Below are 11,185 nucleotides of genomic sequence, written 5' to 3'. Positions count from 1 at the left end.
TTTGGAAATACTTTTGCAACCTGCCCTGTTTGTCTGATGCTGGCACGGAGCTGGCGACACTTCGGTAGCCTTCGGGGTTTAGCAGTGTGAATCAGAGACTGTTTTTCTCCTATGGAAATCCGTAAAAAGTGGAAAGTCCCTCTTCATAGTGTTTCTGTGTTGCTCTGCCAGTATAATCTGCTGCAGCCTTCCCCTGGTCCAGCCTACCTGCCCTTGCCTGGCTCTGCAGGCGTGAGTCAGCTCAGCCCGCAGCATCTCCTTGCCTGGGCTTCATGACGATCCCAACCCACGTGCCCTTCGAACAGTTCAACTGCCAGAGCATTGCCGTGTGGTTCCTGACCTCCTTCACCCCCTTCTTGCCCTGGCGTGGATGTCTCCTGCTCCGGCTGGCTCTGGAGATGTGGTAGGTCCGTGCGGGAGATGGCTCAGCAGTCCCCTCGTCGGTCAGGGCGCACTGTGCCGTTAAAAGAAGGAGTTAAATAGAAAACAGCTGGATGGGGAGGAGGGGGAATGATTCACAGCTCAGAGACAATCGAGGAGGGATTTTGTTTGGGTTTTTTGTGAATTTTTTTTTCTTCTACAAAGTTCTAGTGCTTTTTCTTGTATTTGTCAAACGAGGGCTTTGCTACAGTGCGTTCTGTTCCAGAGGACTCGGGGTTTGTACGTTGCTGACTAGAACAATTGATTTTTATTTATTTGTTTATTTACTGCAGGAGAGAACTGAAGCAGTAAGTTTTAAGGCTTTAGCTGTTCTGGAAGAGTTTCATTTAGAGAAACACCCCGATTCTGTTGCTGCGTGCGATTGCCACAAGCTCATAGAATCCTGTCAGCGGCGTGGGCTCTGCAGCGGAGCCCTGGGATCTCTCGCTCCAGTGCCCGGGTCACCTCCAGCCATTCGCTCTGGCAGTCCAAGGTGCTTCTGTCCAGGGCTGGTTGCCATCTCCTGCCCCGGAGCTCAGCTGCACATCGCACAGGCTTGGCACACCACCAGCTCCCTGCCTGCAGGAAAGACGCAAACTGCAGGTTTTTGGGCACTTCCCGGTCTCGCACCCTTCCCTGTTCCTTCCTGTCTTACCCTGCTCTGGTGAGGCTCCAGAAAAGCCTTTGGTCCCAGGTGACACCCGAAGGTGGTGGAGACCCCTGGCTTGCTTGATGGCTGTGTAGGAGCCAGGACTCTGTGGCGACAGGACACTCAAGCTCAGCACAGAGTCCTAAACTCATCGCTCAGCAGAGCCCTTGGAGGGGGACATTACTGTCCCAAGGTGGGTGTCGTGATTTAGGCCAAATCGGCTACTGGGGACCTGGGGAGCCCCAGGTGGGACGGACAGATGCTCCCCTCTACCCCTCTTCAAAGAGAGAGGTACTGAACAAAATTGGTTCCGTTTTACCCCAAACCAGGACAGTGGGTTTGGAAGGTGACCAGCTGGTGCCTTCTTAATCCCTTCCCTGCCTTGTCCTAACAATTGTGCCCCGCTTCAGTGGGAGGAAAGTTCCTGCACGTCAGAGAGAAGCAAAAGCCACGATGTCCCTGCAGTGACTCTCCCTTCCCTCCTGATGACAGCTTTCCCCCGCCACCTCTGTGCTCTCAGAAACGGTGTCCAGAGGGAAACGGCCGCACATCCTTTAGGCAGCTCTGCTGCCGGATCCTGCCTGCGAAGGCTGCCAGCCACGAGCCCTCTCTAGAGGCCGTCACCTCGGCGGTGGGCTCTCTTTGGCACTCCTAACTCCTCAAAGCAGCCTACTTGGTTGTGTACTTTCTATATTCGTTTTTAAGTATTATAATTACACTGGTGTGAGTGCCAAGGTAGGTGCAGTCCTGCCAACGTGGTGGTGTCTTCTGCCAGCTGATGTCCACCGTGTCTCGGTTGGGTATAGTTACTGCGGTGGGAAGCACGGCCGTGTGGGCTGTCCACGCCGCTGCAGGCGTGGGGTCCTACGGCTGTTGCTCTTTTCTTGCTGTGTGCACCCAAAAAGAGCCTCCAACAGATCTCTGCCACCAGCACGATGGGCTGCTGCGAGCTTGCGTCATCCTTGTCCTCAGCACAAGAAGGACATTGAGGTGCTGGTGCATGTCCAAAGAAGGGCAGCGAAACTGGTGAGGGGTCTGGAGCACAAGCCTCACGAGGAGCAGCTGAGGGACATGGGGGTGTTCAGCCTGGAGGAAAGGAAGCTGAGGGGAGACTCTATTGCTCTCTACAACTATCTGAAAGGAGTTTGCAGAGAGGTGGGAGTCGACCTGTTCTGTCAAGTGGCAGGTGATAGAACAAGAGGAAATGGCTTCAAGTTGCGCCAGGGGAAGTTTAGATTGGATATTCGGAAGAATTTCTTTACTGAGAGGGTCATCAGGCATTGGAACGCGTTACCCAGGGCAGCGGTGGAGTCCCCATCCCCGGAGATATTTAAGGGTCGTGTAGATACAGCACGAAAGAACATGGTTTAGTGGTGAGCTTGGCAGCGTTAGGTTAAGGGTTGGACTAGATGATCTTGCGCATCTTTTCCAGTCTGGGAGATTCTGTGATTCTGTCATCGTGCTCCCTGTAAAGTGTCCCCTTCCCAGGAAAAGCCCTTCTGTGGGTGGATGACTTTGCTGTGGAGCGGCTGGTTTTGAGAGGAGCTCCTCTCCTGCCCCGCCGCCTGGGAAGGCGGCAGGCAGTGTTTATCTCAGTTGCGTTTTCTGGGGCTGGAGAGCATGTGTGTTATCGTACGGCAGATGGGCCTGGTGAATAGCTGGTGGAGACGACTGTATTTCCTCACGCAGGCTCGTTGCCTGCCGGGAAAGGAGCCAGCCAGGCTTTGTAGGGAGAAGTATGGAGCTTGGACAGGCGGCGGTTAGCTTTCTCCTTCAGCCAGTTCGTTTTTGAGACGTGTCAGACAGTTGTGCTGTGTAAGGATGGACCCAGGGCCAGTGTTCAGCGCTGCCCTTCCAGTCTTGTGTCCCCTGTGATCTTTAGACTCTGAAATTGAGTCTGGTTCTCCAGATGGGGACTTCAATGGTCAACCAGTCCCAGGCAGGAGTTTGGTGGGAGCAGGCTGTGGTCTGGTGCGCTGCCAGTCGTCACGGCTGGGGAACCGGTGGCTTCTGGGGAACAACTGAAGATGCCTGTCCCACCCCCTCTCCCATTTCTGTGTGTCTTCTACTGGTTTGTGGGGAAAGCTGTGTGGCTGCCGGGCACCGCGACACAGTGTGACAGCCATCCTGGGGAGAAGCGGGCAGGGAAGTCTCCGGCCAGAGCTCGCCGCGCTGGTGGCCCTGCATCTGCAAGGGGAGCTACAGACCTTTGAGGGAAGAGTTGATGGCCGTTCTGGGAGGCTTTTTGGTTTTCTTGAGAGCTGTCAGTGGAGAAAATCAAGTAGATGGAAATCCCAGCAGAGGGCAGGATGGTGTCCCTGGAAGGGACAGTGTTGGGAGCTGACTCCTGGGGTGTGGGGAAGAGGAGGGGACCGGGAGGGGGACAGCTCGGCCGGGGAGCGATCACAGCTTCCCAAGGCCAACGTCAAAGCTTGGGGGAGAGCGCGTGGAGTGGCAGGGCAGAGCACTGCGGTGTCCTGCCTTCCGCCTCCCCTGCTGCTGCATGGAGCTTGGATCTCCTGCCCAGCCAACTGAAACCGCGCCAACTGAGCCCGCAGCTCGTTGCTGATACCGCATGAAGAAGGTCCGGCGATGCGGCACGTCCCACTGTCCCCTCGTGTGGTACTTCTGTCTTTCAAGTTATCCTGACTTTTCCCTTCTCTGTGGGAGAGGGACAAGGTGATTTCTTTCCACGATCCCGTGGTTGCATGGCCAGAAGCCTTTGCCCACTGGGTAGGACCGTGGGTGCGGGAGTGATGTGTGCAGCAGGAAGATCGGTGGCCGGCGGGTCCCGCTCTGCAGTAAACAGCACAGCATCTCCGTTTAGGGGTGGGTTTTTTTGGAGCCAGCGCTCTCCAGCACAGTGTACGGTGGGTAGCAGCGTGGGATGCTGCAGGAGGATGGATATGGATGGTGCAGGTTGCTGACAGCCTTTGCTCGCCTTTTGCTGATGCCCGTGGTTTGGTGAACCTCATCCGGTAAGATGAATGGATGTGACAGGATCCCAGTGCCCTTCACGGCCCCGTTTGCTTCTCCGCCTCTGCTGGAGCTGGGCACGCAGCTCCTTCCCCTTCTCTCTTTGAGGAATGATCTCCCTTTCCGACGGCTGTGGGCATGGTGCTGCCACAGGAGAGAGGAGTTGTACAGTGGCTCACAGCTGTAGGACTTCAGGCAGAAAAATCAATGTTTATATTTCTCTTAGCTGCAAAAGATTCCTTAAATAACTCCAGTAAATAAATACCTTGTAAAGTTCAAACTAGGGAGGCAGGGTATATGAACCAGAATGAATTTTCAAGCTCTCTCTTGCAATAAAATGGATTTCTTGGGTTTGGGCTTTATGTAGAGAAACATTTGATTTAAGAAGAGAGTTGAAGGTTGTAGCTGATCTCCATGGGAGAGGCGGGGGGGGCGCTGCTCTTGGGATGGCTGTGGGGCACGGTCTGGAAATGCGGTCCGATTTGCTGCCGCTGGAGTATTCCCAGGAGAGTTCCTTGTGTACCCAGCCAAACGAAGGGTCACTCTCCTCCTCCCCAGGGTGGTTCTTTGCTGCGTCCTCTGTCCCCTCAAGACCCCGCCGCTGCAATGCAGTCTGCTCTGCCTGCAGGTGCTGCTGCTGGGGATGCTGGAGACCAGCCAGGACCCGGTTCCCTCGCAGCTTTCTGCTCCTGCCCTCTGTGGCATCAAACATCTTTTCTCCCTTCTTCGTTCCAGCCCGTGTTATGGTTGAACCTGGCCCTTGGAGGTACGCTAGAGAGGGAGCCAGTGGTGAACCCGCTGGGGTGCAGCCCCTGTGATTTAGGCTGCTGGTGCCTTGGACTGGGATGGCCTGAATTTGCTGTTCCCAGGAAGATCTGAGGACATAGGGTGGACTCGGAGGCTTCTCCTGCAGGGTTGGTCCTGCCGGGCGTCTCGGGCAAGCAGGGCAAGGTGGAAGGGGTCAGAAAAGGACCATTGCAGCTGGGCTGGAGCTTGGGTTCAAGGTTGGGGCTTTAGACCTGGCTGCGTTATCTGGGAGCAGGAGTGCACGAAAGGAGAGCTCTGGGCTGCACGTTGGCCTGAAGGAGAACTGGTTTATCGTTGTGCGAAGGAGGAGGAAGCAGAAAGCTCTGCTTCAGCCCCACCTTTGCTCGAAGCTCCGGGAAGTGACCCCGAGCAGGGGACAAAGGGCACCACGCAGTGCTGGGATTCCTCCTGCCGTTCGTCAGCACGCGTGCAAGCGTGGCATTGCCTTCCTGAAAGCACCAGGAGGGCCGTGGCGAGGGAGAGCTGCTCCCTGCAAGCCTGGAAGTTGCCGTGGCCTGTGGAGCTGGTACCGCTGCTGCGCTTCGCTCTCTGAAAATTGAACCTGCCTAGAAAACGTTATTACAACTTTCCACCCTGGAAGGAGGTGGCTCTGGCGCGCGTTGGACCCGTTCTCCCATCAGGGTTTCAGGCGTTCCTGGGCAACGCTGGAGTCAAAACCGAGTGCTGGTGCTCAACAGCAGGGCTGTGTGGCTTCACCGCTTCCCAGGTAAGCGGGACAGAAGCTGGAGCTGGGACACGGTGCCCTCTAAAGCTGCTGCTGAGAAATGCCTTGCCTCTGCCAGAGGTTGGAGAGAGTCAGAACCTGCTGCTGAGCTCAGAACCTGCTGGTGAGCTGTTGTGGCACCGGTGAGCTGTCCCGGCACCGGCTTGCCATGGCCTTCCTCGGCTCCGGCATGGAGCTGCTGCTCACAGGCTGGCCAGGCTTCTGGCCCCAAAGCCTATAGCCAGGTAAAAGCACCACCGTACACCACAAACGTGATTTTCTGTGCTCGGTGGTGTGTGATGTGGGATAACAGTTATCCCAGTGTGCGTAACCGGTGTGCCCACGGTGGCGGGCTAAAAGGAGAGGAGAGAGGCAGGAACAGAAAGTCAAACAGAGGTGGGCAGGAGTGACACTGAAGGAGGAAAGAATTGATCCAGGGACCAGCAAGAAGGCAGAGCAGGGTGTCACCTCCTCCAGGGAGTTACAAACAAGCGGCAGACGTGCAAAATGGTTGAGGTTGGGCTCAGAGGCAGTGTGCGCCATCCCTGTGGGGTCGGTGAGGTTGCAGGGCTGTTTCTTGTGCTCCTCCTGAAGCGTTTTGGGTGGAAGCCAGTGCATTGCCGCACACTTGGAGAAATCGGTTGTCGGTGCCAGAGGAACAAGTGCCTGGAGAGCAACGACTGGATTGCCGGTTGTTCTCTTCCTGGAAGCAAGGTACCAGTCCAGCGTGATACCTCTGCCTGCCAGGTGGCCCTGGCCTCATATTGTCTTCTTGCTTTCTTCCAGCCACTCCCACTCTCCCGGCTCCATGGCTGCCGTCCGCGAGTGGTCCTGCACCCGCTGCACCTTTCTGAACCCCGTCGGCCAGCGGCAGTGCTCCATATGCGAAGCTCCCCGCCAGAAGCCCGACCTCAACCACATCCTGCGGCTCAGCGTGGAGGAACAGAAATGGGCTTGTGCCCGCTGCACCTTCAGGAACTTTCTGGGCAAGGAAACCTGCGAGGTATGTGGTTTCACCCCGGAGCCAGGGCCCAGCGGCTCCCCCTTGCCCGTCATCAACGGCATCTTGCCCAAGCCCGCCGTGCTTGTGGAGCCCAAGGGCACGTCCAAGGAGGAGGCTGCTAAGGCAGAAAGCAGCAGCGAGGACTCGGAGGGGAAAAGCCCCGACGAAGCAGAGCTGGAGAGTGGCTGGGCTTGCCAGCGCTGCACGCTGCACAACACGCCGGTGGCCAACTCCTGCTCTGCCTGTGGTGGCCCACGCAAGCTCTCCCTGCCCAAGATCCCACCAGAGGCGCTGGTCGTCCCTGAAGTCATCACCCCTGCCGGATTTCCCATCGCCCCCTCTACCCCGCAGCCTTTAGTCTCTGCAGAGATCTCCGACGGTGACGCTGTGGCCACCCAGGGCCCAGTGGCTATGGAACAAGAGGCCCAGAAGATACCAGCCTTCAGTCCCTTCTCCCCGGGGCTCCAGAACAATCCTGTGCCCCGAAGCCGCCGGGAGGTGCCCCCCCAGCTGCAGATGCCGGGGCCCGAAGCCTCCCAGCCCGTGGCTCCGAGCGCAGCGGGGCAGAAGGGCTCTCCGCAGGGTCAGACCAGGGCTGCCCCGGCTACCCGCTTCCAGGAGCTGTTGTCCAACAAGCGACTGGGCGTGCTGGAGGAGGAGATGGAGGTCAGTCCATCCCACTGGAAGTGCAGCTCGTGCTCCTTGCTTAACTCCGCCGGGGCCAGCAAATGCGAGGCTTGCAGCACCCAGAAAGGCAGTGACACCATCAATCTGGCGGGGGACTCGGTGAGATTCACCCCGTGCAGCCCCTCCAGCCCTGACTTCACCACTTGGTCCTGTTCCAAGTGCACCCTCAAGAACCCCACCCTGGCCCAAAAGTGCAAAGCCTGCGGCTCCTCCAAGCTGCACGGCTTCCAGGAGCACGGCACGCCGGGCGAGCCGTCCCCACGCTGCCCTGACTGCGGGGCTTGCGACAAGGGCGGCTGCTCCTCCTGCGGCGGCAAAGCCCCGTCCGCCCGCAAGGTCGCCCGTCTCTTCCCGTCCCAGCTGCCCACCAGCCAGGAGAGGCCGGGCCAGTGGGCTTGTCCCGCTTGCACCTTGCTCAACGAGCTCAAGGCCAAGCACTGCGTGGCCTGCCATACCCCGCAGCAGTACGTGGCCCAGCGCAAGGGCCTCAAACCCCTGAAGAGACGGGAGAGCATGCACGTGGAGAAGAGGCGGCAGACCGACGAGGGAGAGGCCAAAGCCCTGTGGGAAAACATCGTGACCTTCTGCCGGGAGGTGAGTGCTTGCTGACCTAGTCTTTCTCCCGGTTGCACTCGGAGGGGGCCCCTTTCCTGCCCCCCAAGTGGGTCTAGGGCACGGCTTGGCACAGGCAAGCTGCCTTCTGTAGCTTGGGTCCCAGAGAAGATCTTCACCTGCAACAGCTGGATGCCGGTTATTAAGGCTGAAACGTAATATTTTAAATCAGTGCGACATAATCTCTGGGGTGAAGGCAACCCATCCAGTTCACTCCCAGTCCAAGGGTGAGGAAGGCTGAGTGTTAACTCTGAAACCTAGTGATGTTTTTTTAAATCAGCAAGAGAGAACATCTGGGTTGAAGGGGACAGTCCTTAGGTGGTCAATACAGCTTCTTCCCTGTCCAAGGGTGGACATGCCTGGCAAAGAGCGTGTCCAGGTTTGCTTGCGGCACCGCTGAGGGCAGCAGCTGCGATGTGCGGGTGCAGGAGATCTGGGGATGCAGCAGGCAGAGGCTCAGAGCACCGGCAAGGGTGCAGGTAGAGGAGACTCCTGCTACTGCCAGCAACTGCAAGTTGGGCTTTGGCATTCTTGGGTTTGGGGTTGTGAATGCAGAGCTGCAGCTGCACATGTCTTGCCCCTGTTTTGGGAAGGCCAGCTGAGGTTTAGCTGTACCCTGGCTCCAGGTGAGGGTCTCGGGAGCGCATGTTATCGCCCTCCCCTCCCACTGTGAATTATCTGGCTCAACCTGTTGGGTTGCAGTCTTCAACAGCGCTGTCATGGCCCCATTTTTTTTTCCCCATAAGATGCTCCTGTGAGTGCTGCTCTTTCTCTGCCCTCCTTCTGGGGGAAGCCTCCAGCTCTTCTGGACCAGATGGAGAGGGAGTTGCAGTCCCATTTTGGCGTACGGACGAGGCTTTTTCTGCCTGGGCCGAGGGGTGCGTCCATGCCTGTGCCTCCGCTGTGCAGGCTGGGGACCACAGAGATGTTTGGCTCGGGAGGAAACCTGTTGGGAACGATCCTGTTTTGGGGTTGTGGGTGTTTTGAATTGCTATGTGTCCATCCTAACAGATGTGGGTGTCCTTATAGCAGAGAGACCCTGATTCTGCTCATCCCCCTCTTTTAAGCAAGTGAATAGCCTCTTTTATAGGCAGGGAACATCTGTTACATCCAGTGGAATCAGGCCTGAAGGATGAACTATGAGAGATGGCCAAGTGGAATGAGCAGCTTGCTGCTGCCAAGAAGGGGTGTCTGCCTTGCGCCATCCAGCACAGCTCTCGGTCGGAGCCTTGGCCGAGCCCGTTCAGCTCGCTAAGCCGGCAGTAACGGGCTATTAGATCAGCGTGGGCCATCTCCTGAAAATCCCCCTAAAACAAAGTCGCTGCTATGTTCTGCCACTGTTTATGGTAACTCAAGGGCTCTGCAGGTCCGAGGGAAGGACTGGCAGTGGTGGTGGGACAGTGCTGCTCCCGTACTCGTGCTTGCTCTGCTCTCGGTGGGCCTGCAGCCTCCCACCAATGCTGCTGTTCAGGCTGGCATGTAAGGCAGTCTCCAAGCTTCCTTCTGTCCGCGGTGTTTCACAAGCTGTTCAGTGAGAGTGTTGGGCTGGCCAAGTTCTCCTCCTCCTGTTGTCCCCCCATCCCAAGTCGGGTGGAGCAGCCCACCTCGCTGTGCTGCTCCCCGCAGGGATTTCTGCTCAAGCTCCTGCCGTGGGCGCTCCCTCCTCTGCTATTCCAGGGGTGCCTTTTCCGTCACTTCTCGGTGCGTGGCTCCCGCTTTTAGCTTTACCCTTTCTCTTCCGTCTGGGAGGAGAGCAGAGCTGACCTCTTCCACCAGCTGCCTCCGCACCAGGCATCTGCTTCTCTGTCTTGTGCTGTCCCCTCTCTTGCTTATCCTGCTGCCTCACACTTCTTCTCTCCTCTGATTAACCATCCTTCCCCCTTTCTGAATCACAACACGCATCAGCAGGTGTTGCAGAGCTAGAAAGACATGCCAGGACTCTCACTGTCCGTGCCATGCTCTGCCTGCAGAGCCTTTCCATGTGCTGGGGGAGGCCCCAGCTCTGTTTTCCTTCTCCACCCAGTTCACTAGTGGAAAGAAGGCCACGCTGGGCAAGGCAGCAGCCTTCCTCAGCCTGTGGGGTCCTGGGGAGGTGGCAGCGGAGAAGGTCATGTCTCTGGTCCAGAATGGCACAAATCCCAGAATCCCAGACTGGTGAGGGCTGGAAGGGCCCTCTGGAGCTCCCCCAGTGCCACCCCCTGCCAGAGCAGGGGCACCTCCAGCAGTGGCACAGGACGGCGTCCAGGCGGGTTTGGGATGGCTCCAGAGGGGGAGACTCCCCCACCTCTCTGGGCAGCCTGTGCCACTGCTCTGCCGCCCTCACAGCAGAGAAGGCCCTCCTCAGGTTGAGGTGGAACTCCCTATGGTCACGTTTGTGCCCGTTCCCTCTTGTCCTGTCACTGGGCACCACTGGAAACAGACTGTTCCCATCCCCTGGCACCCTCCCTTGAAGGATTTATAAGCGTTGATAAGATCCCCCCTCAGTCTTCTCTTCTCCAGACTAAAAAGCCCCACGTCCCTCAGCCTTTCCTCAGCAGAAAGATGCTCCAGTCCCCTCATCATCTCTGTAGCCCTTTGCTGGACTCTCTGCGACAGTTATGAAGAGGGTTGTTGGCAGAGCAGGAGGATTGAAGGAGGTCCGATGCCCAGATTTATCCCCTTGCAGGAGAAATAAGCAGGGCTCCTCATCTGGCACCGTCTGTGAGCAGGCTCGTCACTGCCCGGGCACGAGAGGAGTTCCCTGCTCCTCTCCCCGCTGCTCTGATGCTGCCCCTGCAGCTCTGGTGCCTCTCTTCCCCTCCATCTCCCGGAGTATCCGTAGTGACAACTTCTCCAAAGCATTTAGAAATATGGGAAGGGAGACATCCCGGTATAAAGGTAATGAGCTTGTTAGGCAGGCGTTCCTGACGCTGCTGGGAAATCGCACTGCTGTGACTCTCACGTTGCCTCCGTCATCATGCTGGTGAGGTCCGTGGGCTCACGGCTCGGCTCCTGCGGTCCCGCTGAGCGCTGTCCTGGCCCTGCTGAGAGCCTGGCCATGATACCAGGGTGGCTGAAGGCTTCTTCCACCTCTGCTGCTTGGAAAAGCACAGCAATGAACTCCCCACGGGACAGAAAGCTCGCGATGCCCACAGGCTGTGACTGAAGGACCACTGCCCTGCTCTGTGACCACGCTGCACCCCGAGAGGCGAGGGTGCGAGGCAGGGAGGCGGTGAGATGAGGCTGCTGGCCAATACGGCAGAGGCAGCTGGTTGTCAGCTGCAGGGAGCAGACGCGCCCCTTGAGAAAGCCAGCAAGCCCTGGGACG

At 57.8% G+C, this 11,185-nt stretch overlaps 1 protein-coding gene across 1 annotated transcript in view; it reads left to right on the top strand.

The window, feature by feature from the left end:
• Nucleotides 1-6,384: 6,384 nt before the first annotated feature.
• The window catches only part of CAPN15 (calpain 15), a 56,360-nt gene continuing 51,559 nt past the window's right edge, over nt 6,385-11,185 (top strand). Inside the window, exon 1 of the mRNA XM_009891548.1 lies at nt 6,385-7,860. Within this exon, the coding sequence (XP_009889850.1) occupies nt 6,385-7,860 (1,476 nt within the window). The remainder of the gene's footprint in view (nt 7,861-11,185) is intronic.

Source organism: Charadrius vociferus, unplaced genomic scaffold (assembly GCF_000708025.1).
Source record: "Charadrius vociferus isolate BGI_N301 unplaced genomic scaffold, ASM70802v2 scaffold619, whole genome shotgun sequence".
Taxonomy (NCBI): domain Eukaryota; kingdom Metazoa; phylum Chordata; class Aves; order Charadriiformes; family Charadriidae; genus Charadrius; species Charadrius vociferus.
This window is presented reverse-complemented; position numbering and strand designations above follow the sequence as displayed.